This window comes from Heloderma suspectum, chromosome 10, assembly GCF_057233095.1.
Source record: "Heloderma suspectum isolate Gila_16-S chromosome 10, 16-S_ref, whole genome shotgun sequence".
NCBI classification, from domain to species: Eukaryota; Metazoa; Chordata; class Lepidosauria; order Squamata; family Helodermatidae; genus Heloderma; species Heloderma suspectum.
The window spans coordinates 44,630,086-44,658,062 of NC_139467.1; the positions used below are offsets into that span (position 1 = coordinate 44,630,086).

At 49.2% G+C, this 27,977-nt stretch overlaps 1 protein-coding gene across 1 annotated transcript; it reads right to left on the bottom strand.

The window, feature by feature from the left end:
• On the bottom strand, positions 1–26,001 carry NT5C1A (5'-nucleotidase, cytosolic IA). Its single transcript, XM_084816196.1, has 6 exons — positions 25,603–26,001; positions 10,514–10,681; positions 7,434–7,563; positions 4,824–4,946; positions 4,014–4,198; positions 1–3,317 (listed from the first exon to the last, which is right to left on the bottom strand). Exons 1-6 carry the CDS (start codon positions 25,756–25,758, stop codon positions 2,952–2,954), a joined length of 1,128 nt encoding a protein of 375 aa, XP_084672322.1. The 5' UTR covers positions 25,759–26,001; the 3' UTR covers positions 1–2,951.
• Positions 26,002–27,977: the final 1,976 nt, after the last annotated feature.

A 27,977-nucleotide genomic window follows, 5' to 3' on the forward strand; every position in this document is an offset into this window, starting at 1 on the left:
AACAGAGAGAGAGAGAGACAGAGAGTTTATTACAGATAAAGCACCCACAGGGAGAGACAGCCATTAACGCATCATCCCCTTCGTAAGCAAGACTGCCAGCATACACAGCAGCAAAACCCTTGGCAGGAAGGCCACAGCCTCAGCCTGCTTCTGTCATGGCAAAGGGGACGGCATTGTCTTGAGGCAGTTAGTTCCAAGGGGAAAACGTTTCTTGGCTTTTGCCCCAGTGTCACCGGCACAGCCTGTGAGCACTGAGGAGAAAATGCAACAGCAGTTAAAAATGGAGGAACTACATAATTCAAGGCAACCTTCTGAAGCAATGCTGACAAAAACCCATGGTAACTGGTGAAAGGTCCCAGGCACACTTGGAATGGAAAGGTTCCAGATTTTATATTTATCACATGGATGGCCTGCTTGTCATTTAAGGAGCTCAGAATGATGCACGTGTGTGTGTGGCAGGGGGCAGGTGTGTTATCTACACTGCACAACTCCACAAGGTAGGATAGGGTAGGCGGATGGGATAGGATTTGTCCATGGTCCCCTGTGGGATTCATGGCTGAGTGGGGCGTTGAACCCAAGTCGTCTCGGTCCACATCCCACACTGTCTAGACTGACACTTCCATGGATACAGCCTTCATTTTATATCTTCCTCAAAGCCATGGGAAGGGGTTGTACAGGGCACTGAGCTACTGAGTATCTGGACCCATTTCAGTCTGGCTTCAGGCCAGGGTACGGCACTGAAATGGCCTTGGCTGCTCTGACTAATGACCTACTCTGGCTGAAAGACAGGGGGAGTGCCACCCTGTTGATCTTCCTGGATCTCTCAGCAGCGTTTGATACCATTGATCACAGTATCTTACTGGATCAGCTCTGCAGGATGGGAGTTGCGGGCACTGTGCTACAGTGGTTCTGCTCCTACTTGCGGGGCTGATTCCAGAGAGTGGTATTGGGGGATACCTGTTCTACCCCATGGCTATTAAGCTGTGGGGTGACACAGGGTTCTATTCTATCCTCCATGCTGTTCAACATCTATATGAAGCCATTGGGTGAGGTCATTATGAATTTGGGGGTGGGGTGTCACCAGTATGCTGATGATGCTCAGCTCTACTTCACCTTGTTGTCGGAGTCAGCTGGGGCGGTGAAGGTGCCTGGAGGCTGTAATGGGCTGGATTAAGGGCCAATAAACTGAAGCTGAATCCTGACAAGATGGAAGCTCTGTGGATTGGTGGTTCCCAAGTCCGGGAATTGAGTAAGCGACCTGTCCTGGATGGGGTTGCACTCCCCCTGAAGGAGCAGGTGCGTAGCTTGGGAGTACTCCTAGATCCATCCCTGTCACTGGAGCCCAGTTGAACTCCGTGGCCCAGAGTACTTGGGGCCAGCGACCTTTCCTGGACAGGGATAACCTAGCCACAGTAGTGCATGCGCTGGTAATTTCCCAATTAGACTACTGCAATGCACGTTATGTGGGGCTGCCCTTGAAGATGACTCGGGAGTTGCGGCTAGTGCAAAATGCAGCAGCTAGACTGTTGACTGGGACATCACGTAAAGATCACATAACACCAGCCTTAAAGGAATTTCACTGGCTGCCAGTATGTTTCCAGTTGGAATTCAGGGTGCTATTGATGACATTTAAAGCCCTAAGCGGCTTGGAACCTTGATATTTGAGGGAGAGCCTCCCCCTGTATATGCCTGCCTGAGGATTGAGATCTGTTGGAGGAGCCCTCCTCTGCATCCCACCAGTGCGGTGGGACATGGGAGAGGGCTTTTTCTGCTCTGGCACCTCAGTTGTGGAATGCCCTCCCCTGGGAGGCCCGATTGGCACAGACACTGGTTTCATTTCAGCGTCAAGTTAAAATGTGGCTTTTTACCAAAGCCTTTGAGGGCTAATTGGATTCCCTGAGTTTACACATTGTTTTAACTGTTTTACTGTTTTAGATTTTAAATCGGTATTAGCTAGCTTAATGATTTAATATATTTTAGCTATTTAAATTATTTATGGTTTTACACTGTTTAAATTGATTGTATCTGTACGCCACTCTGAGATCTTAATGATATAGGGCGGGATACAAGTGTTTTAAGACAATAAATAAAAGAATTGACCTCTCTCAATACCTCTCTTTTTAACAGTGCCAACTTTGCAGTTGGGGGGGGCACGTGGGTAATGCACCCACAAAGGGCCCCACTGACCTGGAACAGGTGGAAGGTGAAGACTGACAATTTTCTCACAAAGGTCCCTTCTGGGTTCTCAGCACAGAATGAACAAGGCAGCATCATGGAGGGTGGGACCCCCTTTGCCTTGTCTTGGGCACCCAGCAGGGCTGGTTTCTGAGACTTCTGGTTCTGGAGATGTCATCATACAATGGCTGAATGTATGTATGTATTTATTACATTTCTATACTGCCCAATAGCCAGAGCTCTCTTTTTCAGCTTATCTCTGCAATCATAACAGCTAGAAATGGCCCTTTTTCAAAGCAAATGTTGAAAGTAGGGATTTTCAGAATGCTTAGATCTTCACCATTAGCAAATTCTGCGCAATGCAATTGTGGCAGCATGAAGTGCACATAGTCCACTTATAGGAGGTCATGAGGAAAACTCTACCAATCATGGATATTCAGGAGTGAGAAGATCAGGTAATGGTCAGCCTTGAAGCATTGTGAATGGACAGCGGGATTGAAACCGAGGTCCACCAATGGATACTGGCACAGGAGGAGGTGCAGGATGTGACAGCCCAGAAGCACGAAGCTGGCTTGCGGGAGGAGGACATTTTCATAAAGTGCCACGTATACAGGCAGAAGGAAAGCGTCTCCCAGACAACTGCTCCAGGCAAGATCTGCCATTCCAACACCTTTGGTTCTAGTCATCATGGAAGATGCTCTAAACTTTTCATCCGCCAACTGAAGCATCGATTGTTGTGTACCAAAAGCTGGTCCAGCCCAGCCCCAGTCTTGGTGCTACTTGCTGTCCTGAGCATGCTGTCCTTGTGCTGTGCGCCTGTATTTCTGGGCCACCCCATAAGGCACGTGGGCTGCGATGGTGCCCATCTCCTTTGCCCCCTCCACATGGAACATCTGATCATCGAAGAAGATGTGTGGGCGGATCTTCTCCAGCAAGGGGCCCTTGGGGGCACCAGCTAGAAAGAGGGCTTCATCCGTTTCTAGTCCCCAGCTCCGGAGAGTCTTTAGGGCACGGGCCCCAGAACTGGCAGCACTACGGGCTGTGACGAGGTAGGTGCGGATGGGGCATTCTAGGCGCAGGCCTTTGGAGTAGAACTTCTTCTGAAGCTTCCCAAGAGCTTCCAAGAAGCCCTTCAGTGGCCCCTGGACAGGTAAACAGGCACCATCAGCCAGAGCTCCCTTCCCCACTCCTCATATAGCAGGACAATACCTCTCTACAGCCCCCTCTGGCCACCCACATAGCAAGTAGATGCCTCAGGTATCTATTAATTGGTGAGCTTTCCATGACATCATGGTAGCTCATGCAACTGGTGCCAGATGCTTCACTGCTGTCACCATGGCATCCCTTAAAATATTAGCATATACATACCATTTTTTACTACCTTCCATGAAAATGCTAGTTGTCAACAGTGAGCCATAGGATTCTTTCATTAATGGGCATAAGAAATTTTATTGTTATACCTCAGTCGCGACACCCCTGTCTTTACCATCCCCTCCGGGAGGTTTGCCTGGCACCATCCCTGTTCTCTGTTCAGCAACAGGTGAAACCTTTATATTTGCCCTAGCTTTTTACATCTGTTGATCTTAAATGAATGGTTATGCTACTCTGCTTCCTGGTTTGGTATATTTTATTACTTTTTCTTTTTGTTCTGTTGTTGTTGTTGTTTTTTTGTTAGATGAAAGCAGCCAATAAGTTTTTGAAATAAATAAATGTAACTGTCTTCTCAATTTACAAGGGAGTGAGAGAATGCTAACACAAGGCTAGGCTCCTGAGTTCAACTAACCAGTGCCCTTCACAACATTTCCTAATCTTTAATTTCTGGATCTTCTCAACCATACCTGAGCCAGTGGTTTGTTCTCATAAGTCTTCTCGTGCTCAAAGAACTTGTCAAGGCCATGAGCCTTCACAATCTGCTCAGACTCATCTGAAAAAAGCACAGCATCCCCATCAAAGGCTACACGCAGCTGGTTGTCCAAGACTTGCACGTCCCTGTTGGGGCTGAAGATGGTAGCTGCAGCAATTCCTGATAAAAAAAGGGGAAAAGTGGTCTAGTAGCATTTGATCAAAGTCTTCCTAAAATGGCCAGGAGTGGGGACCTCCTGGACTGACTGTGGATGGACAGAGCTCTCTTCAGTCTTCTGTCGCTAAACCAGAGCAACCGAACACCATCCTCAAACTCCATTGGTCTACAGTGATCCTAGCTTGGGTTGGCTGTTTTAGACAACTTGATTCTGCATAAACAAACCCCACTTAAAGTCTACCCCCCAGGCAGCAGTCCCACAAAGTCTCTCACACCATGGCAAGCCATGACAGGTAGCAACCATGCCCACCATTTTCATTGCTGCCATTATTCGCAAGGCTAGCAAACATATTGGCCTGCATATGTTTGGCCTGTACAAACTTTGGGAGCAAAATGGGCCTACAAGACTACATGGGCAAAACTACAATATGCAGGATTCCGTAGGGAAACCAGGCATGACAGTTAAATTGGTTTAGATTCTATCACACATGTGCCCATAGATAGATGATAGATAGATAGACAGACAGACAGACAGACAGACAGACAATACATAAATACATAACACATAATAAAATGTTGTCCCGCCATCTTTGACTTTCACCCAAGGTCAACCACCAGCAGCACTCACCCTCTTCTATGGCCTCACTCACTTTCTCACAGTCAGATGACAGGTACAGGTTGGTGTGGTAGGCTTTCAGGTAGCCAATGGGACTGTTCCCACCTGTCATGCAAAACCTTTCAATGAACAGATCTGGAAGGGAGAAGAAAAGAAACACACATTATTGTGTGTAGGAAGAAACAACCCTTGGAAAGCACATCTGGTCAGGGGAGGACATAGCCTCATCCCTACACTTGCAGGGTGCCACATCTGCACTGCTTTCTTGGGGTGCTTCCAGACAGAGGGCTCCTAGCGCTACTAAGCCAAAGGCCATGTGCAGCTATCCTGTCTTTTCCTCCTTAATAGATTGGGGGAGGGGGATAAGAAAAATGATGGAAGAAGTGGTGGGAAAACACAGGAGGGTTACAAATGGAAGGTGACAATGTCTGGAACCTCCCCTCGCCCTAAAATTCCGTGTTCGAGGCAGGCTGATTGCAAAATAAACGCCCGCTTTGGAAGCACCCATGGTTGCCTTTTGAGACCATATTTGTGCTCTGCTGTTTCTCAGGGAATCCAGATGCCTTCCCTCAAAGGCAGCACACAAACTGCCGTATTTGCCTCTGGGAAAATGCAGGTCCTTCCTCACCCACCCACATTAGTGCACTAAACGCCGCCATTAACTGCGGTGTGAAATGCCAGGCACTGCTTGTCACAGATGACAGACAGCCGCTCCAGCACCAGCCCTCAGAATGGCTCCCTGGGCATGTGCCATCTCTCTGGGGGATATGTGGCTCAACACTACAAGCGAGAAGGATCTTGGAATTGTTGTCGATCACAAGCTGAATATGAGCCAACAATGTGATATGGCTGCAAAAAAGGCCAATGCTATTTTGGGCTGCATCAATAGAAGCATAGCTTCCAAATCCCGGGAAGTACTAGTTCCCCTCTACTCAGCACTGGTTAGGCCTCATCTGGAGTACTGTATCCAGTTCTGGGCACCGCACTTTAAGAAGGATGCAGACAAACTGGAGAGGGTTCAGAGGAGGGCAACAAAGATGATCAGGGGACTGGAAACAAAGCCCTATGAAGAGAGACTGAAAGAAATGGGCATGTTTAGCCTCGAGAAGAGAAGACTGAGGGAAGACAGGATAGCCCCCTTTGACTACTTGAAAGGTTGTCACAGAGAGGAAGGCCAGGATCTCTTCTCGATCCTCCCAGAGTGCAGGACACGGAATAATGGGCTCAAGTGACAGGAAGCCAGATTCCGGCTGAACATCAGGAAAAACTTCCTGACTGTCAGGGCAATACGACAATGGAACCCATGACCTAGGGAGGGGGTGGGCTCTCCCACACTGGAGGCGTTCAAGACGAGGCTGGACAGCCATCTGTCAGGGATGCTCTGACTTGGATTCCTGCATTGAGCAGGGGGTTGGACTCGATGGCCTTGTAGGCCCCTTCCAACCCTACTATTCTATGATTCTATGATTCTGTCCTCTCTGCCACCATGTTCACCCAAACCAAGGCAAGCAAGCTTCCTCCGGCTATCAGGGGTTTTCTTGGGAGTAGGAAGACAGCCAGCTAAGCTCACAGTCTCTGCTGGCCAAGCAAGTAGCCCATCTTCACTTCCCAAATGGCCTAGGCGCGTGGGGGGGGGGGCGGGGGCGGATGCAGACTGGCCCTGGAAGATGTAAACAGGAATCAAACCCAGACCAATAGCTCAACTAAATAGTCTTTAAAAATGAAGATGAAACATGACAGTGAATGAAAACAGCAAGTATGTACAATAACATAAGAAAATAAAACCCTGGGCCAGAGTTCTGACCTAACGGAGTAATCCACCAGCCACAGACTTACCTCGGGGCCCCTTAAGCATTCGGTGGAGTTTCTTGTGCTGGTCCAAGATGGTTGAAGAGGGGCAAGAAAGGGACAACCCCAAAAGGGCAGTTTGCCAGGTTTTATGCTGCTTGGCTTGAGGTGACCTTGACTGACAGCAGCAATTGAACCGGCCAAAGCACAGCGGGTCAGGTAAGCTGGAGGGCTCAAGGAAGAGGACCATCTGTGCCAGGGCTTGCCTGGGGAAGGGGAGAAGTGGCATGGAGGTGCCTAAAGCGTTCTGCTTTGTGTATCAGAAGGGGGAAGCTGGATGGAACATGACTGGAAGGGTTGTGCCAAATGGAGGCTTTTCCTCTAGCCATTACAGGGAAAGCTAAAATGTCAGGGCGTCATGACACTGCTGTCGTGTTGGGGAGGGGATTGGAGTGCATGCGGGGGCGGGCACTAGGGAGGCCAGCCGGCAGCTCCCTCTCCCACCTCAGTCAACCTCTCCATTCCATCCCCCACCCATCTTGCCATCCGTGTGCGCATGCTGGCCTCCCTGATTGGGACAAACCTGCTGGTGTCCTGATGTTCTACACAACAGACTTGGTTTAACAGTGCGTGTGCAGGGGGCGCGGGGCAGAGGTCAATGGGATCTCTAACAGAGTATTCCCTCCTGGCACCGTCACTGAGCTATGGAGCTCTTCGGTGTGTGAAATCAGTATAAAAACCAAGATACGGTTGCAGTTGGCGAATAGGTAGATGACAAAGAACCCGTCAGTTGTCTGGGTGCTTCAAGTCAAGAGTTGAAGTCGAGGCACTCACTGTGGTGGTTGATGCTGTTGATCAAGCGAACTCCCACTTGAGCATGGTTGTTGGTCATGAGGACGATATCAAAGAGCTCCTCGCTGTCCGGGTAGAGTTCCCGCAGCTGTGTGTTGACAGCTTCCAGCGCCTAAAGAGTCACAGAGGGCAGAGCGGTCTGGCCAAGAGCACAGAACTTAACACTCCCTCAAATAAACTAATGAACAGATGGGGACCTGCAAGCTCTCTGCTCAGCACCCACTGACAGATAGATCACTTTTCAGGCACCTCCTTTCTATCCAAAGCATGCAAAGGAGAGGAGAACAGGAGAAGCGGAAGCACAGCCCTGGCTGTACCTGTGAAGCTGCCTTAGGGGGGTCCTACCGTGGGCCCATCTGCCTCTGTGTGGCCTCCTCCGCCCAGCAGCAGCCTTCCTAGGTCGCAGCTGGGAGAGTCCTTCTTCCCACTTGCCAGCCAGCTGATCCTCTCAGCTGCGGATGCCAGAGGCGGACCCTGCGGGATGCTGCACTGCAGAGCCCGTGTGTGAGTGAAGCACCTTCCCGGAGGAGCCAGGGGACAGGGGCCCTTCCCCAGTCTGCTTGGTGTGCGCAACAGGCGCATGTTTGCTTGTTCGTTGTATTCATTTATTTTAAAAAGAAGCAAAGAGAAACAATGCCTGGCCCAGCCTCGGCCTTCAGCATGGTGGGGCCCACCGCAGCTCATGCAGCCCCCCTCTTCGTTTTTTCTTTGAAATCCTGGCCCAGCTCTGGAGAGAACATTGCTGACAGCAGCCCCGCTTTCATTATCCTCCGCGCCCTCAACTTCCCATACAGGCCCTGGGCGGCTGCAAGGGCCACACCAGCGCTGCTCTTCATAGCATCAAGCCGAGGAGGGGCTCTGCAGCGGCCTGCATTCGGCGCTGCCCCCACCTGTCCGCCCTGCCGCCACCGCTGCCACGCTGCTGCTGCCTGCCACGGCCACCTGGCACCCGTCCCCCCACCTCCTGGATCGCTTCCGGGGTCCCACCTCTGGGGAAGGGGCTAGAGGGCACCTTGCCTGGAGCCCCCTCAGACCTGGCCCTGGGCAACGCCCAATGTGGTCTGCAATAATGTACAGCTGGGAAATGGCTGTAGCTCAGCGGCAGATGCCTGCTTTGCGTGCAGAAGGCCCCAGCTTCAACCTCCAGCATTTCTAGGGAGAGCTGGCAAAGTGCCTGGCCTGAAACCCTGCAGAGCTACTGACAGACTATTTGGGGCTACCACAGACTCCGTGTAAGGCAGTTTCCTATGACGCAAAACACTGGTTGCACATAGGCCACACGTCTTCCTTCGAGAATGTGCTTCTGTCACAGTATACCTGCACTGACTGAGCATTCAAAGCACAAGCGTGGGGCTGGGGTGCGAGACCTCCATCCAGCAGAGCATGACTTGTGATTAGAGCCACCCCTGTGTGACTGTCATGGATGCCTTGTGCCTATTTCCTGTGGCACAATGAGGGACGAGCAACACATCTCTGCCCCCATCCCTTGCACATGCCAGCACCACCCTCCTTTTTGCTTTGTTTCTAATTCTCCAGTGCTTGTGCACTCTCCTCTTGTGCAACTCCAACGCTGGAGTGCTTTCCCAGTAATGTTGGCAAATATGGGCACAGCTAGCTTTCGCCCTGTGGGCACGGCTAGCTTTGCCCCTGCTCCAACTTCCCTGCCATTTTTATGGACCTGTATCTTTTCCCTCTACATTTGGCATGTGTTCACTCATCTTCTGCTTGGATGGAGTGCATGTGCAGTCAGGTTAAAAAAGGAAAAAAGGCAGGGAGGTGAGCTGCAGAATAGGCAAACCCCCTGAGCACAATTTTTCAACTTGAAACATTATGTGTAAAGGGGACATTGCAGCTTTGTTTCTGTATTGAGATTCACAAGAATATTGCAGTGGATAAGCTGCAGCTAAGGGCTCCATCACACGGGCAGAGAAATCCGCATCAATACCAGGGTTTTCTCCATCTGGCTTAATTGCATGACTAGATTGGGATCCTTTACACAGTTGTTTCAATCTCATTATATTCCGTTCCTTACCTTTTCACAGGGTGGCTACTTTTCCACACAAGAAATTACACGCACTGAGGGCCTAGCGAAATGTCCTCCCTGGTTCTTGCCCCTTTCCCTCCCCTTGCAGTTTACTGGTGGTCTGGTTGTGGTTGGCATGCAGTGTGGGTGGACAGCGACCTCCACCAAACTGCCCGAGCCCTGGCCCTGCAGGCACCGGCTCCCTGGCGAACTGCTGGCGTGCCGGCCATTCTGCTTGTGCAGTGAGCAGCCGAAGTTGGGAGCAAAAGTTGGTGCATTGCATTTAGTCACGGCAAGCCGGAGTAGCAGCAAGCCGGCAGGTCAGTATACCAACGCCCATCCCAACGTCTCTGCCACTGTCGTCATGACTGTGCTCCCAACAAACCAAAACAACTGCCCACAGCCGCGCACACACAGCGGTTTCCTCGTGCTACAGGAGAAATACACAGAGAGGCCACGGTGCTCCTGTTGTGCAGGATGAAAAAATGCCACGTTTTTTCCATTTGGGGATAACACGGGATAGGCAGGGGGAAATGGCAGGAAAATCACTGGAGGATTACGACGTCATGTGATGGACCCGCAAACTTCCGTGAGTGGCCAGTCATGAATGTGCGATAAATTGCAGGTGTAGAGATGCCCTAAGGGTATTTCCAGATGAGGCTTTTAATCGTGCCGTCACCCTGTTCATTCACTGAATTTTACGGGGGGTCCAAATATCATCATCTTCCAGTTGTAACCTTCCCATATTTTTTCACCCCTTTTTCTGTCTCTTCTGTTCTCTTCTCTCAGATAATCTCTTAATGAGAAAAAGCTAGAATAACTGCCCAATGCCTTCCAGTTGGTAGAACTGGGAGGGGAACACACACGCCCTGGTCTGGAAGCATCCACTAAGGGCCGTTTCACTGGATCATTCAGAAAACCTCCTGAAGGGCTAAATTACTGATAAGTGACAGCTAGCACTTGCTTTATCCCAGTATCTTGAACCCAGACCTAATGCTATCCTCTGGAGGTGAATAAAAACATCGGAGAAGGACTGGACCTTGACAAAAGGGAAGGCAGCTCCCGGCAGGAAGGGCTCATTCTCGTGATCCAGCTGGTACTTCACATAGGCCTCCACTCCCTGCTCACTGTAAATCTTCTCCTCCTCTTCCATACGGAACAGGGCTCGAGACGACACAGCAATTGTGATGGCATTTTGTGGCTTTGGCTGTGTGGCAGGCAGAGAGAGAGAGAGAGAGAGAGAGAGGGCAGTTATCATTCCAATGAAGGGTGATGGCAAATCTTCAAATCTTTGTCAACTTTCAGTTTTTATTTGCAATTTAAGCTTGTCCTGTATACAACTTGCTGCAGAACACATCCCCTTCAGGAAGACAGGAAGCAGCCTCATGCCAGAGCACTGGTGCATTTAGCTCAGGGCCAAATGAAACATACATTGATACCCCGTCAACACTGGGGATGGGGAACGTGTGGCCCTCCCGCCGTTGTTGGACTGCAGCTCCCATCATCCCTCACCACTGGCTGTCCTGGTTAGGAGTGATGGGCGCTGCAGTCCAACAATATCTGGAGGGCCACACGTTCCCCATCCATGGGCTACACTGACCAGCAGCAGCTCAGGTCGGAACCTTTCTTTCCCAGCGCCATGTGAAGATGCTGCCAGGGACTGAACCCAGGGCCCCCTGCATGCCAAGCAGGGCCTCTGCCACAGAGCTACGGCCCTTCTCCAGTTCCTCTCTAGGATGTATTCTGCAGGGATTTGGAAGCTGTACAGTCGGCCAATCCTCCCCTCCGTTTGATCATTTGCGAAGAGTATCCTACTTTTACAATTCCTACTTTGGCTCAGTCTTCTCCCAAAAAAGGGTCTATGACCCCCCTGGCAAAGGCGAAGTACAGGCTGAAGGGGCAGGATTGCAGCTTGAGATCAACAGGCATATGGTCAAGGAACACCTCATTACTTTGAATGTGTTCATCAGGGCCAGATGAACTGCATTCTAGAATCATAAAGGAACTGGCAGAAGAACTCTCAGAACCACTGTCTATTCTCTTTGAGAAATCATGGAGGACCGGGGAAGTGCCAGATGACTGGAGGAGGGCTAACGTTGTCCCTATCTTCAAAAAGGGTAAAAAGGAGGAACCTGGGAACTACAGACGAGTCAGTCTGACATCAATCCCTGGGAAAATTCTGGAGCAGATGATAAAGCAATCCATCTGGAAGCACCTTGAAAACAATGCCGTGATTACTCGAAGCCAACATGGATTTGTCAAAAACAAGTCCTGCCAGACAAATCTGATCTCATTTTTTGATCAAGTAACCTCCCTTGTAGACCGTGGGAATGCTGTAGACATCATATACCTCGACTTCAGCAAAGCTTTCGACAAAGTGCCCCATGATATCCTGATGAGCAAACTAGCTCAAAGTGGGCTAGATGAAACAACGATCCGGTGGATCCACAGTTGGCTACAGAATCGGAATCAAAGAGTGCTTCTCAATGGGACCTTCTCAAACTGGGGAGAGGTAACAAGTGGGGTACCGCAGGGCTCAGTCCTGGGCCCAGTGCTCTTCAACATTTTTATGAATGACTTGGAGGAGGAGGTGCAGGGAATGCTGATCAAATTTGCAGATGACACAAAATTGGGAGGGATAGCTAATACTTTGGAAGACAGAAACAAAATTCAAAGTGATCTGGATAGACTGGAGCGCTGGGCAGAAAATAACAGAATGACATTGAATAGGGATAAATGCCAAGTTCTGCACCGAGGAAAAAGAAACCAAATGCACAGTTACAAGATGGGGGATACGTGGCTCAACCACACTACAAGCGAGAAGGATCTTGGAATTGTTGTCGATCACCAGCTGAATATGAGCCAACAATGTGATGTGGCTGCAAAAAAGGCCAATGCTCTTTTGGGCTGCATTCATAGAAGCATCGCTTCCAAATCCCGGGAAGTACTAGTTCCCCTCTACTCAGCACTGGTTAGGCCTCATCTGGAGTACTGTGTCCAGTTCTGGGCACCACACTTTAAGAAGGATGCAGACAAACTGGAGAGGGTTCAGAGGAGGGCAACAAAGATGATCAGGGGACTGGAAACAAAGCCCTATGAAGAGAGACTGAAAGAACTGGGCATGTTTAGCCTTGAGAAGAGAAGACTGAGGGGAGACAGGATAGCCCCCTTCAACTACTTGAAAGGTTGTCACAGAGAGGAAGGCCAGGATCTCTTCTTGATCATCCCAGAGTGCAGGACACGGAATAATGGGCTCAAGTTACAGGAAGCCAGATTCCGGCTGAACATCAGGAAAAACTTCCTGACTGTAAGAGCAATACGACAATGGAACCAATTACCTGGGGAGGCGGTGGGCTCTCCCACACTGGAGGCCTTCAAGACGAGGCTGGACAGCCATTTGTCAGGGATGCTCTGACTTGGATTCCTGCACTGAGCAGGGGGTTGGACTCGATGGCCTTGTAGGCCCCTTCCAACCCTACTATTCTATGATTCTATGATTCTATCTTCATCCTGCTAGAGAAATGGCCAGTCCTCATCTCCCATGGATGGGCAGAATTCAATCAACCAGGGGCTGAGTCAGCAACATAAGCACACTCTCCCTGTCCTTGGAAAGAGACCAAAGACAACAGAGGAACTTGAAACTGAGAGTGATGGTCTTTTTCTTTATTTCTCAAGAGCAACTGTCAGGTTACTGTCAGAGTCGAAAAACCTGTTCTGGACACTCATGCATTTGGTGCAACATTACGAATTCTCAAGCTTCATCTCTAAGTTTCTTTGCTTTATTCCAGATACAGAGACATTGACCAAGGTTGGATCATCATAACAACGGAATGAGAAGCGCATTGGAGTATTATCTGGATTTTAATGGAAATGGCTTTGGTCAGTCAGGGACACAGAAAGCAAGAAAAGCTAAGTGTACTGTACCTTTACAAGCCGGTTTTCACGGGTCACACAGCACTTGAAAGGAACATATTTCGGGTTGGGGTGGGGTGGGGTGGGGGGGAGTAGAACTGAATATTATCAACCAGGCAGGGGCTGCTCAACCAATGAGAGAGGCTTGTTTCCCAGCCCACGTCCAGGCTCCCCCCTGCTACTATATTATTATGAATGGAAGTAACTAATTCAAAATTCTCTAGAAACAACCCAATTATCCAGTACAGCATCTGAAGGCTACCTATAAGAGCAGCTCCCCCATTTTGCCCAATTCCAGCAAACTGTTGCGAAGTTATTGTCCCCTCACTTCCCCCAATGTGCACACTTTTGTATGAAGAAGCCAAAATTCCCAATTCTCAAGTGCAGCATCTGAAGACTCCCCCTGAGAACATCCCACCCACCCCAATTTTGCCCCCTTACAGCAAACTGTCACGGAGTTATAGCTTCCACCACCACCCCTTTCTCCTTCTCTGGGCACTTTCTCCCTGCTTGCAATGATAGGCTCCCGTGATCCTGAGACCGTGCCAGATCGCCACTCCAATAAAGCTCTTATGCATCAGAGAAGCAACTTTACACAGCATTGGGGAAGCAATTTAATACAACATTGGGGAAGAGAAGTAACACAAACATCAGAGAAGTGCATAATCACTGAGGCTAATTATTCTCACTGGTGAAATGGGAGTGCAGGGTGATTCTGAAGGTTTAAAAAAGTGCTCTAGGGTTTTGATCTGCTGGAAAGGCAGGTGAGTTACTTTAGTTACCTAGGTTATGGAGGGCATGGCCAGGTGAAAGACACACCCCTAGGAATGCCTGGATCATACTGAATTTAAAGCGGCGGGATGGGCACATAGCAGCTGAACTGCAGGGAAGCAGAATTAAAGAAAAACATTGAAATAAAAATACTCTACAAAAATGCAGCTTCCCCACAAGTAAACTCCAGGATGGCTGCGGATTTGCCATGACTTCATGTGTCCCTGTTGACTTAAAGTCACAGCAGCATCAGAGAAAACCTCCCATGTAGATGGGCCCCACGTGAAGCTTCCCCACCATTTTCTGTCTAGGCCGCTGCATGTCTGCTTCATGTCCAGCTGTTGACAGCACAGGAGCACTGATAGGGAAAAACAACGTTGGTAATTCCATTCATAGGGAGATCAGATCTGAAAGCAGAATGTGATTCTTGGGCCTTTATTTCAGCAGGTGAAGCTTTCCTCATCTTTGCATGATGACCTACACCAGCTAAATCTAGTCTCCCAACCTGTAATTCTCTTTGTTTTATTATCCATCCATCCATCCATCCATCCATTTATTTGATTGATTGATTGATTGATTGATTGACTGATTGATTATTTTGCCATCCTCCCTTTCGGTCCAGAAGGATTGCCAAAGTGGCATACATTAAAAAAGAAAATAACTACATCAGGGCTGCTTCAACCTCCCTCTGACACAGAGTATTGTTCCTAGAACTATCAAGAGCAACTGGGGTTCTCTTGAGCCATGGCAGTTGATTTTAGTCTCCCCACCAGCCCCATGTAATGGCTTTTGGGGTTGTGGGACCTCACCCCTGTACTAAAACAAAAACCAAACTCTTCTGGAGATCATGCTAATTAAGAATAAGCTTGGCAGAACCTGAGCTACAAGATCAAACCAGAGTCCCTCAACAACACTCTACGAAAAATAAGCAAACACACCTTCCAAGATGCCAGCTGCCAAATTGGATTAGAAGTTACAAAGAGATCCAACATAATTTCCCATGATTTCAAAAACACACAGTACGAAACATTATGTCATTCATGATGGTCTGTTATTAACCAGTTTGGGGACTCCCCTGCTACAAAAAGTCATTCCTGTTACTTACAACATGGGTGCTATGAGTTACTAATTAGCTAAAATATTATTTTAATAGCTCTTAAGAAGGCACAGGGTAATTAAGTTTACAATTTTGTTTTATGGTCATCATTTGAGGCTTTCCTTCGTGTCCCTTTGCCTTCAGAGGCACAATTGTTTGGGATATACAGGGCCGGCCCTACCATTAGGCAAAGTGAGGCAGTTCCTCAGGCAACAAATGCTGAGGGGTGGTAGCAAGGCATTGGAGGAGAGAGCTGTGTGCCACAGAGCCTGCCCTGTGCCCCCTAAGCCAGTCTGCTGCCTTCAGGTGTGGTGAGGATGCTGTCCCATCACCAGTATTGAAGGAAGATTCAACTGCCATCCAGTCAGCTTTGCACATGGAATGGGAGGAGGCAGCATCTTGTTCTTCACTTCAGGCAGCAAAATGTTTTGGGCTGGGGGTGGGGACACAGCACAGGGCCTTCTCAGTAGTGGTGCCAAAGTTGTGGAATGCCCTTCCTCCCTCTCTTTTAGTCTTTAGGCAAATGGTCAGTATTACATTCTTATTTCACCAGGTGTTCAGATTGTTTAAATGTTTTTCCTTGCTATTATGGATGGTTTTAGTGTTGCTCTGTTGTTTAGCTCTCATTTTTTTCTTATTGTTATTTTTTCCTTTTATTGTATAGATCTGTTTTAGTTGTGTTGTAAGCTGCCTTGGGGGCTTTTGTAGCTGAAAGGGGATATAATTTTTAAAAGAAATTAATTAGCTTAGTTGCCTCTGGCTGGCAAATGAGTCAGTTAACAAGCAGTGATGAAAAATCACTTAAACGCCTGTGTGTGTGGTGTGTGTGTTGCTGGGCACGCCCCACTCCAGTGCTCCTGTTGACCCTGTTCACACATAACAGCGGCAAATTGTGGGTTAATTAACCCATGATTTGTGGGGTCACATGGTGCAATCATCTCTCTAAATATGCATCCTCCAATCGGCCTGATCGCAGGTTGCTGTGTGACATCTGAGCTCAGACACCTTGGGTTGTTCATGGGTTAAACAACCCAAAGTTAACCTAACAACTAATCATAGGTTAACTTTGGGTTGTGTCACCTCCAAACAACCCAAAGTGTCCGAGTTCAGACATCATGCAGCAATCTACAATCAGACCAACTTGAGGATGCATGTACGGTATAAAGAGACAGTGGAACACACACAGCACATAACCCAGCAAATTGTGGCTAATTAACCCACATTTTGCCGCCATTATGCGTGAACTGGCTCATTGTCTATGCTCTGGTAACCTCCAAGTTAGATTGCTGCAATGTGCTCTATGTGGGGCTGCCTTTGAAGACGGTTCAGAATCTGAAGCTCGTGCAAAATGTGGCAGCCAGATTGATCATGGGGACCAGAAGGTCTGAACATACAAGACTGACTCTGGCCCATTGGTATTGGCTGCCTGTATGTTTCTGAGCCTGATTAAAGGTGCTGGTTTTAACCTATAAAGCCTTGCACAGCTCAGGACCGCAATACCCGACGCAGCGCCTCTCCTGGCTCAAATGCACCCGTGCACTACGCTCAGCATCTCAGGCCCTCCTCCGGGTGCCTACTCTGAGGGAGGCTCAAAAGACAGCAACTAGGGAGAAGGCCTTCTCCATGGTGCCCCCCCCCTACACACAATTATGGAATGATCTCCCCAGCGAGGCTCCTGGCACCAGCTTTGTTATCTCTTCAACGCCAGGTCAAGACCATTCTCTTTTCCCAGGCATTTGGCAGCATTTGCTGAGTTTTAATTGATCCCTGATTTGTTTTATTGCTCAGGTAATTGCTCAAAGTTGTTTGTAGATATATGTTGTCTCTGTGTATACTGTCTCTGTGTTTTTTTTAATGTTTTAAATGTTGCATATGGTATTTTTAATGTTTTATAACCTTTGTAAACCACCCAGAGAGCTTCGGCTATGGGGTGGTATAGAAATGTCAACAACAACAACAGCAACAACAGTTGTCTTTGAGGTGCTGGTGTTGACCTCTAAAGCCCCTTCCTCTGCCGGAGCCAGAGACAGCACGCCATGGGGGATGGAGGTGCACCCAGAGTAATGTCCTGAATTTAAGAGCGTGGTCCAATTGCCAACTTTATCCTGGCAAGGCACCTGTGTCTTTAAGACTTCCTGACCTGCAGAAATTTAGTGCATGAAGCTTTCCCTCTCTCCTATCATTTTATCCTCCAAGGCCATGAAAAGATTCTCCTACCAGATTAATACCCATCCTGTGGCTGCTTAAAGGCACAGGAGCCCAGCCAGATGATGGCTAATGACCTTTTCTTCCCTGGGGAGGTGGTGGTGGCGGCGGGGAGTACAAGACTGCCCTTGGAACAAGGCTGCAGTGGGGGAAAACCTGGCAGGGAGCGGCCTGGCCTTCCCCAATAGGAGCCCTCTGGGGTGGGGGTTGTCATGCGCCTCTGCCCAGAATGCCCAGAGATCCATTGCTTCCACCCATCACACACCCTCCAACATCTCACACCTGCAACACCCCAGTTGTATAACGAGCATCACTGCCTGAGCCCCCCCGCTCCATGCATATAGCTGAAAACTCTACTTCGCCTGCTGAAATGGTGTGCTCTGCCACCACTAGTCCTCCACTAATTTAAATCCAAAGAGGGCATTTTTCTTCTGCTTTAAGCTACACTAGAAAGAAACACACACACACACACACACACACACACTCAATGGTTCAAAATGTACCTCGGCGGCAGCAGGATGTGCAATGGGAGGCTGTGCACAGCCTGGTGCAGCAGGCATAGAATTCATGCCCATGCCTGTGCGCTGCTGACAAGACGCATCCACTTCTCGCAGAGATTTGCATCCTGGAGCCTCTGGGGGAGGAGGCTGAGCCCTGAAGGACGGCGACTTTGGCGGCCCACATCGACAACATTTTATTTAAAATGGGTGGGGGGAGACAAAACAGGGTCGGGGACCAGAAAATATGGGCTGTCCTCAGCTAACTGGGACCATTTGAAGTGTCCACCATCAGAGGCCCCTGCAATGTACAGGCTCTCCTTCTGTACACACACATCGTCCATTGAAATTATGGGCATTTTGCTAGTTAAATAATAACAATATCATGCTGAAACTCAAGTCTTGTTCCTGCATTAATGCAACAAAGCAATGTTCCTTCCCACATCATTCTCTCTGTGGCCGGCCTCCCCCGTGAAGGCAGAGAAACCTTCTCAGGACCTGTGCTGTGACCCAGTGCTCATGCAACCTTCAGCGACCTTCCGTGGTTGCAAGGATCCAGGCGACAGTGTACTTCTGAACAAGCCCTGTTTATCCTCCTGGCAACAGCCAAGGTTGTGCAAGGTTAGGAGAACACCAATGAGACATCTGGATCTAGAAGGCAGCCCCTGGCTGGCAGGGAGGAGAGGGCAGGGGCTGGTTGGATGAATGCAGGCAGAACCCGGCGGTTTTGATATGGGGGAATAAAATAGGTCAGCTCCATTCCTGCTGGAAAATCTCTTCCTTACTTGCTCGATTGGGGTGGGTGAGGGATTAAGTTTAGCAGAAATATTATGGGAGCAGTGAGGAGGGCGAATTGGTGGCCTCCTCTGGGTCCTCTCTCCTCAGAGCTTTGCATGCCACTGAGACTAGAACAACTGGGCAGGCAAAGGGAAAGGAGCCTGTTACTGACACCCATTGCAAGAGCAACCCGCTATTTCACACCGGAAAGTGGCCAGGTGGGCATGGCGCACAGGGGCCCAGCTGGGTGGGTGACTGAACCGCATGACTGGTCTGCAAAAAGCAGTGGAGTTGTCCAAATGGAGAACCCCTCGTCAGTGAATCCTGGGAAGCATCAGTCAAAACAGGCAGCTTTATCAGAGCCAGATGACAGCCAGAGCACAGGTGTTCACCTGGGAGCAGCAAAGGAAGAGGGCCCCAGCCAGGAACCACACGGATGGTACATGGGGAAAGCAACTGGAAGTTGATGTTGCTTGCGCTCGACGAAGTGGAAGTGCCATGCGCTTGCCTGTCGCCTTGGAATCTCTGCACTCGTTGGCCAGAAGAGCAGAGGGTGGGAGCAGCGGTCTGGAACACTGCCTTCATGTTTCCCCTTACATCTCCTTCACTAAAAGAACTTCTACAGTTTTAGGGCACGTTTTAAAAAGAAAGCTGAAAATGCAAGGAAGGCGCCTGGCAGGGGTCAAGTCTCCGCTGCTCCACAATGGGGAGAATAGAGTTCCCCTGGGGGGAACAGAGTTGCCAACTGACCCAAAACCCAGTCTGACTGCTCCTGTGCCTTTAATAGCAGCTAGTTCTGCAGGAGTCAGTAGGTGAAGTTTTTTACCCCACGGAGAGAGAATATGTCCATCTGCTGATGGGTGCAGGTCATGCTGCTGTTACAAAGGCAGGGCTATAGGTCCACCCTAGTGGGGAAGAGGCCTAGCATGGTTCGGACAGCTGAAACAGGCTGCATTGGGCCTCAGCCAGATGTGGCATCTTTCTCCCATAGCCAGTTCTCCCCTTGCAAGGGGTGTGACCTTGGCAATGCTGAAATGCAGCCAACTCTTGAGCCAAAGGGTAGCCAATTGGCATAGGTTGCTAACATTTGCGCTGGGAGCCTGATATGGGGAGGGGAGAGAAGCCTTGTTCTTAAGGAAGGAGCCCTGGATGACTGGGAAACATCTGCAGAGACAGATAGGCGATGTCCTCCCGTGGAGGGCCCAAAGGCCAAACCATGAAGCAGGAGACTCACAAGCAGCCTCCTGCCTCTCACTTTTAACTGAAAGGCAGTCTGGGTGTGTGTGTGTGTGTGTGTGTGTGTGTGTGTAAAATTCCAGCTCTTCTACCAGATTTGTCCCATAACATTCTAGTTCCAATTCTGTTGCCTTTATGTTGCTGGGGATACAATCCTTAAACAGCTTGGAAGGTTTAAGAGTAAAGGATCTGGAGTCCTGGGTGCAACCAGGGCCTTTTTCACTTTGGGGGAGCCAACTGACCAGACAGAAAATCCAGCCTGAATGGTTCCTTTGCGTTTTATAGCAGGTTTATCTGCCAAAATCAGCAGATGACGGTTCCCACCATTTGGAGATGAGCATGAGGCTTTGGCCTTCATCACACTTTTATCCTGCGATTGAGATGGCTCCTTCACGGAAGTTTGCGGGCTCTTCACATGCCGCCATGACCCTCCTGCACTAAATGCCCTTTGCTCCGTTTTTAAATAGATCGCAGATAATGAGCTATCAAATCAGCCCGCTGTGTTCCGCTTCAGTTTCCTCCATGCAAAGAGTTAAAGCGGCAAGAAGAGGCGCAAGATCCATGACAGATAATGGAAGACTCAGATATGGGGGGAAGGTGGGGGGGGAGCGCGTGCAAAGGGAGTCAGTGGTGATCCTGCATTTAAAACGGAAGCAGAAAGGCCCGTTTTAAATGCAGGATGTTAGGCTGGTGTAGAGATGCCCATTGACTCCAGGGGTTATGGGCATAGCTCTCTCCCCCATCTTTCCTCTTTAGCATTCTGCTTCTCTCCCACCCCTGGACCAGAAGTTGCATCAATGCCCTAAACAGCCTGCTGCCTGTCTCCCTATCTCCACGGGTCAAACTCTTGTTTGAAGGGGCTCAAATGGAAAACATGCACAGCCTTTTCTATGGAAAGTGAGTTTGACTCCCCATCACCACCTCCACCTTTTTGACATAATGAGGGTGCACACATGCGTGCCTAAAGATTAGGCTTGCTACACGCGGGACGTGCACTCACCACTTCTTGCAAGCCTCCTCCGTTCCAGGGCCAAGCTGAGGGAAAGCTGGTTCTGAGGGCTGCAGCCAGCAACCGGCTGTGCAAGGCACTGATTAGCTAGTGGCTTTGACATCTTGATCCATCCCACTCCTTCCCCCGGAACAGTTTTGCAGCTTGATTTTTTTTTAAGGGGCCACTTAACCACATAAACATAAACACACTGTTTGAATAACAGAAAAATATGCAGAGAACCTGCCAAGCTAATCAAACAGCTGACACAGCCGAGCTGGAAGCGGGGGCTGGTTCGGCTGCTTCCTTCCAGACAGGAGGCTCTGGACACTTCCGCACAGAAGGGACTGTGCAGCTATTCCGTCTTTATGTCCTTAGCACAGGGTGGGCATCAGCCCTGGCCAACATAGCTGATACTGAGGGGCGGTGCAGGCCAGAACGCATGGAAGGCCACATGCTGCCCACCTCTGCCTTAACAGAGTCGCTGTGGTAAGAAAAGCAATGGAAGCAGTGGGGGGACACAGGAGAGTCACGAGTGATAGATGCTGCAGTCTGGACCCCTCATAAAATTCCATGGATGAGGCAGGGGGATGGCGCAATAAAAGCCTCGTTTGAAGGGACCCTGGGCCCTTTCCTAGACAAGGCTTTTATATTGTGTGCCCACGATTCCCCACCTGCAGAAGGTTCCTGCTGCTTTAGACTTGGGGCTTCTCCACATGGGGCTGATATTGTGCAAACAAGATCGGTTACTCACAGAAGTTTGCGGGTCCTTTACACAACATCGTCAATTTCCAGGGCCCCTCCCGTGGTTTATGACCTTTATCCCACCTTTGTAAAGCTCAGAGAAAGCCTGGTTTTTCTCTAGGTAGTGCTATGAAGCACTATACTTGCTGTGTAACGGCTATAACAGCAGCACCATCTAACGGTTTGTAAAATGAAACATATCGAACTTGCTGAGGAATAAAAATAGTACGTGTCAGCCTGTGTAAAGGAGCCAATCTTAATCCTGCAAAGAATCCAGAAGCAAAAGCCCTGGTAAGGATGCAGGATTTTAGCCTTTTTTGGTGAAGCGGTGATGTCATCTTCCAGTGTTTCTCCCATGCGTTCTGACCACATTTCCCGTGTTTTTTTTAAGCATGCAAAATGCAGCATTTTTTCCAGTCATGAAACAAAATTGGCGCCCTCCACCAGTTTAGTTGTGACATTCTGCAATTTCCCGCTATGTATTGGTGGGAGTGGTTGTGTTGTCAGCACTGACAAGGCAGTGGGAGTGTACATGGCCATGCTCTGTGTTTCTTCTTCACCTTGCCATTCTGTATCAGCTGTGGAAAGACTCACTCATTGACTTGCATTCCAGTCCTTGCTCTTTGTTGCTGCATGGGGCAGGGTGAAGGGTTTGCCCCAGGAAGGCTTAGCAGCCAGTTCGAAGGGCCACTTTGCTTTGTGAGGCAGATTGTGGCAGGGGGTGGTTGTTGGCGAGGGAGGGGGAGGCAAGGGGCGGCTGCACTCTGCTCACAAGTGAAGCCAGAGCTGCAGCAGGAAGAGAAAGGAGCAGCACATGTCCAAGCAATGGATATCGGTATTATAAAGTGGGGCACTGAGGTGGCCTGGGCAGTTCCTGCTTTGTGTGTGTGTGCGCATGTGTGTGTGTGTGTGGGGGGACTTTTGAGCAGAGGAAGGAAGGAAGGTCCAATTTCTGAACTTGCACAAGAGCAGCAAACTAAAAACAATGTGTACAGGCTACTGTACCATGGCCGCTAGACAGGTCCACAGGGAGGGAAGGGTTCTCCATGCTGATATCTGATGGACCTGCCAGGCTCAACCCACTAGTGTAACGTTATTAGTGTAATGTTATTTATTTATTTATTTAATTTCTATACCGCCGAATAGCCGAAGCTCTCTGGGCAGCTCACAAAAATTAAAACCAAATAGCACACAATAAAACAATATAAAATATATAAAACATTAAAACCACATGTTATGTTGTGGGATATGGGAAGATACAGGAAGAGGGAAAAACAGGTGTGAAGAGAACCCGCTCGCACCTTGGAAGAAGCAGGAGCAGGTTCAAGACGGGCTCTAGGCTGGTTCAAGGCCTTGTGTAAAAAAGCCCTGCCGCTGTCTATTCAGCACAAGGAGAGAGAAAGCGAGGCTCGCCCCCCTGGAGGGAAACCACATCTTTTCAGACACGTTTAGGTCCTCATTAGTGAACCGAATGCTGATTGAGCATCCCATCCTGCAGGTGGGCTGTCCATTTGTTCGCGTCTTTAGGTCACCACTTGCAAGTTGTTTGGCATTTTAAAACTAGCTCTCACTTGTTAAAGGATGGAGTTACTGCTGCCCAAGAGGGGGTGAGTGGGATTTGTGGCACCAAAAGCTCACAGCCAGTCAGTGGAGCGCACAGCCAGTTTCCACCCTAGACATGCCGCCGCTTGGTCCTGCGGAGGAGATTGCACGCACAAACAGAATACAAGAAGTGCACATCCACAGCTGCTCCGTCTCTCAGGAAGAGTGTTATTTCTGGGAGCTCCTCACAGAAGCTCTTCAGAGCCCTGCATGACTACACATTTCTCTTGAGATGTTTCATAATGAGGCCTGGGGCCTGCTTTGATGTATGGTAACTTTTCTGAAATCGCCAGTCCAGCCTATGGACCCCACCTGCCAGGGATTACTTGGAAGTCTGAAGACGTCCTGGGTTGCTGGTCAGTTTGCAAAGCATGGCATTAAATCATGGAGGATTATGCATGTTTGCAAACCAGCAAAGGACAGCAAGCCAGGCATGAACAGGAAGTCTCAACAGTGACTGTTGGCATTGGGGCTTGGCTACCTGGCCTCAGACTCTGAAGGCATTTCACAGCCCTAAACCTGCGATTATTCAGCGAGGGAGGAAATGCACTCGACATGTTCTCGAGGCTGCTTCCTTCTTGAGTGTTCAGTTAATTCACATTCAGGGCTGAGCCCAGCATTCCAAAGATGTTCCAGGACAAAGGCCTGGGGCATGTCCAGATGAGGCCTTTATTGTGCCATCACCCTGCATCATTCACTGAGTGTGATGGGAGGAGTCCAGATGACAACGTCTTCCACTCATAGTCCTCCTGTGTTTTCCCACTGCTTCTCCCATCTTTTTCCTTACAGCAGAAAATCCATTCAGGAAATTGCTGCACGAGACCTTCTGATTGGTAGCACTAGGACCCCTTTATGTGGAAGCACCAATCCTGCAGCTAGTACCCAATAGGGGGGTTGGAAGTTGTGGGCACATGTGGAGCCAACGTTTGGAGTCCACTCCAGCTGCTCCAGGGCCTGTTTTGAGCGGAGAGCGCAGTAGCTGTACAGTGAGATAGTGAACTCTGGTGATGGATAGGGGTGAGCGATCACTCTGCAAAAATGGGGAGTGATTGCTCACAGACACTGCATGTTCCTGCACAACTCCTGGTCATTTCAGTGGGGGTTGCACAGATGATCTTGGTAGATCATACTGCAGCTTCATCTGTATGAGTGTGGACCCATGGGAGGGGTTCTCTCCTGCTGTAACGTTCACATGAAATACCGAAGTCCAAGGCACGCGAAAGCATTCTGTTCCTTGAGGTGGGGAATCCAAATGCTGCCCCCCCGGCAGTAGAAATTCACCTACGTATGCTATGCGATTCACAAGAAGCCGCTCTCTAATGGAGTTCAAGAGCTGTTACTTGGTGCAGCCATCTCAGTCGGTCTTGCAGAAGGGCCGGCCTCAGGTGGGCACCCAGAAATGTCACCTGGAGCCTCCATCGCTAAATGCGCTGCTGGAGCAGGCAGATGTTGCTGGCCATCAACACATCAGCTTTCCCATTACTTTCGACTACAAGCGGACTGATGGCGGCAGCAACTACACATCTACGTGCCATGTTAAGAGGGAGGTGGCTTGAGCAGATAAGTGCCCGATTGCTGTCTCTGGGCAGGGAGCCTGTCTGCGTTAGAACTGGGAGGCCGTGTTATTTACAGGCTAGGTATATACGCAACTGCTGGGCAGAGCTAACAAAGGGGCCTTCGTAGAAGGAAGGAGCATCTCAGCTAGAAGGATTTTGACCTTGGCTCCCAGAAGGAACGCATGTATTCCATTTTTGTAGCAAAATATCCTCACTCCCTTCCCTTATTTTATCTTGCATCCTCAGTGGGCTTCCTTCTTACAAGCAGGAACAGCACCTTCCAGGAGAAAAAAAAATCTCTGCTGAATGCCAGGTATCTGGATGATGCCCTCCATCTAAAATATGTCTTTGATCCGGGCCTAGAACAGCCTGTTCTGCCCAGCCACTGTTCTCCACTGTCTCGGGCATCTTTCCCATGCGGCTTCTGAGGGCCGAGTGCCTTGCACTGGAGGTGCTGCAGGCTGACCCTGTGTCTGTCTGCATGCAAAATCTGTGATCCACCTTTGAGCCAGTGGCGACAGGTGGCTGTCCACCTCTGACACTTTTGTAGAGGCAGCTAAGCAGGGAGATGTAACAGGTTCTTTAACTTGGCCTTTCTGCGATGAGGATGGTTTTTCGCTTTCCATCCATGCAGAATGTCACCTTCTTCATATATGCAAATACACTGGCATGCAACCAAGCTACCCCACCAACCCCCTTCTCCCACCCCAAGAGAAAAGGACAAACAGGGGAAATCTTGCTTACTGATTTGGGTTTCTTTTTGGGGGAGAGGTTGTCATAAAACGCCTTGGCATCTTCCCATCCCTCTGACTTTGGCTGCCTTCCACCGTTGGTCAGTTTGCTGCTGCCATCTCTGGGGGATCCTCTCCCTTCTGGGTGTCCAGGTCCTGCTGGGTCCATCGTGCCCTCCCTCTGCCCTTCGAGGGGAGCAGGATGGGCTGCCAGCAGCAAGCAGATTATTCTCCTCTGTCGCAGGACTCCAGTTCAGCAGTCAGACAGGGAATGTGTGTGTGTGGGGGGGCTGTAATAAAGAGGAAATATCCTTTGGATGCAGCTCAACAGAGGATGAATCAGGCAGCAGCAAGGTCTGCCTGTGTGTGCAAGAGAGAGTGAGAGAGAGGGAGCGTGTGCATGGATTTGTGTGTCTGTCACTCAGCCAAAGCTCTTTATAAGGGAACCCATGAACCTCCTGGGCATCCCTTGTTACCAAATCAACTGGCCAGCTAACTTAACCTCCTCAGGGCTGGAACTGCTGCAGCCAGCAAGCTGTTCCTGACCCTTCTGGGAGAAAGCTCCCTTCTTCATGGGGAGAATATTTCACTCAGAAGCAACATGCAATCACAGTAAAGGGAGGGAGGGGTGGTTGAGAGGTGCATATTTATCAAGAGAGAAAAGAGGCTGGACCATTCTGGAGGGTCTCTGAAAAGAGGCTGGACTCCTGGGACAGTGTGCTCTCTGAAGTGAAAGCCCAATCCATGTTATTAACACAACAGAGATGTATACAATTAAATGTGGTTTGGAGGAAGTGGATAGAGAGAGGTCTTTTCCCCTCTCTCTTAATACTAGAACTCAATGGGGTCATCCAACAAAACTGAGATTCAGGAAAAGCCACAGGAAAAACTTCTTCACATAGTTAACTAATGGTATTTGCTTCCACAGCATGGCCACCAGCATGGACCACTTTAAAAGGGGATTAGACAAGTTCATGGAGGAGAAGACTCTCCGTGGCTACTAGTCCTGGCAGCTAGAGATCACCCCCAGTGTCAGCGGCAGTAGCGGCTTCTCAGTACCAGCTGCTGGACAACAATGTCAGGAGAGGCCTTTGGTGTTCGTGGAGGTCTCATGGGGACTTGGCCACGGGCGGGAAACAGGATGTTGGACCAGAGAGGCCTTTGTCTGATCCAGCCTCAGGGCTTCACAGCTCACCATATTCCCCCCACTAATACCTGCCTGGTCATCTGCTTGAGCAGCCCAGCCAGGGGCATCTCCATGTTTGCAGGTCCTTTACATGATGTCGTCAACCTCCAGGACGTCTTCAGTGGTTTTTCCCAGTTATCTCACCTTAAAAAAAGATTGGAGATACGTGGAATATTTTTTTTGAAAACCCTGCCATTTCCACAGTGTGTAAAGCTGGCGTACTGTGATAATTCTGCCACTAGATGGCAGTGTTTCATTGAAAAATATAGAAAGCCCCATTAAGGCTGCTGAGAAAGGGCATTTCCAATGCCATGTCACCTTCAGCGTCTAAGGGCGTCTCTACATTACAGAAGAAACCCGCAGTCTTACCCGGCTTTCTTTATACTGGGTCTTTCCACGTTTACCACAGGCTCCCAGATGGGGACCAGTGGGGACCACATGACTGCAGAGAGCGCAAGTCTTCAATTTCAATGTTCCATAGTTTTCAGTGAAACACTGCCATCTAGTGGCTGTTTAAAAGCACAACACTGACTTTACACACTGGGGAAAACTTGCAATAAATTTGAATAGTTCATTCTCTCTGGAGCTTTTTAAGGTGGAACAACCGGCAAATACTACTGGATGTGCCCTGGAAGTAGATAACATTGTGTAAAGGACCCACACACTTCTGGGAGTGGCCAAGCACGAGCACACAATAACTGCCTCATGTAGAAACAGCCTAAAGGAGCCAATCCTAATCACACCATAGAAACGGAAACAAAATGCTCCAGTAGGACTGCGTTAATGTAGAGACACCTTTAAGGTTTCCTTGAAGTGTTATTCATTTATATATATATATAAATTTTTTTAAAGAAAAACAAAACACAACAACAACAGAAACACAACAACCATATACATACACTAAAATATCTCTTAAGGTTATAAGATATCTACCTTTGGCTCCCCTTACACAACAAATGCTTATTATTATTATTCTGTAGTTCTTGTCTTAGTTGTATATCATACATCGAGTTCACAGACATTATCTCCTTTCTCCTTATTTTAACAACAACAGAAAAAAGAGAATCATCCACAGACACCTTGCCTCATATTTGAGCCAGCAGTTCCCTGGTGAATGATCTGAGGCTGTTTGCATAGCCAGAGCATAAGAAGCCTCCGCTGGAAACATCAGGGGACCGGGAAGAGACAGTTATGTTTCACTC

Coding starts and splice junctions, on each gene's coding strand:
- NT5C1A (XM_084816196.1), bottom strand. CDS start 25,758: ATGGACCCAGCAGGACCTGGACACCCAGAAGGGAGAGGATCCCCCAGA. Junction 10,682..25,602: donor CCAAAAAGAAACCCAAATCA/GTAAGCAAGATT, acceptor CCTGCCACACAG/CCAAAGCCACAAAATGCCAT. Junction 4,947..7,433: donor CAACAGCATCAACCACCACA/GTGAGTGCCTCG, acceptor TCTCCCTTCCAG/ATCTGTTCATTGAAAGGTTT.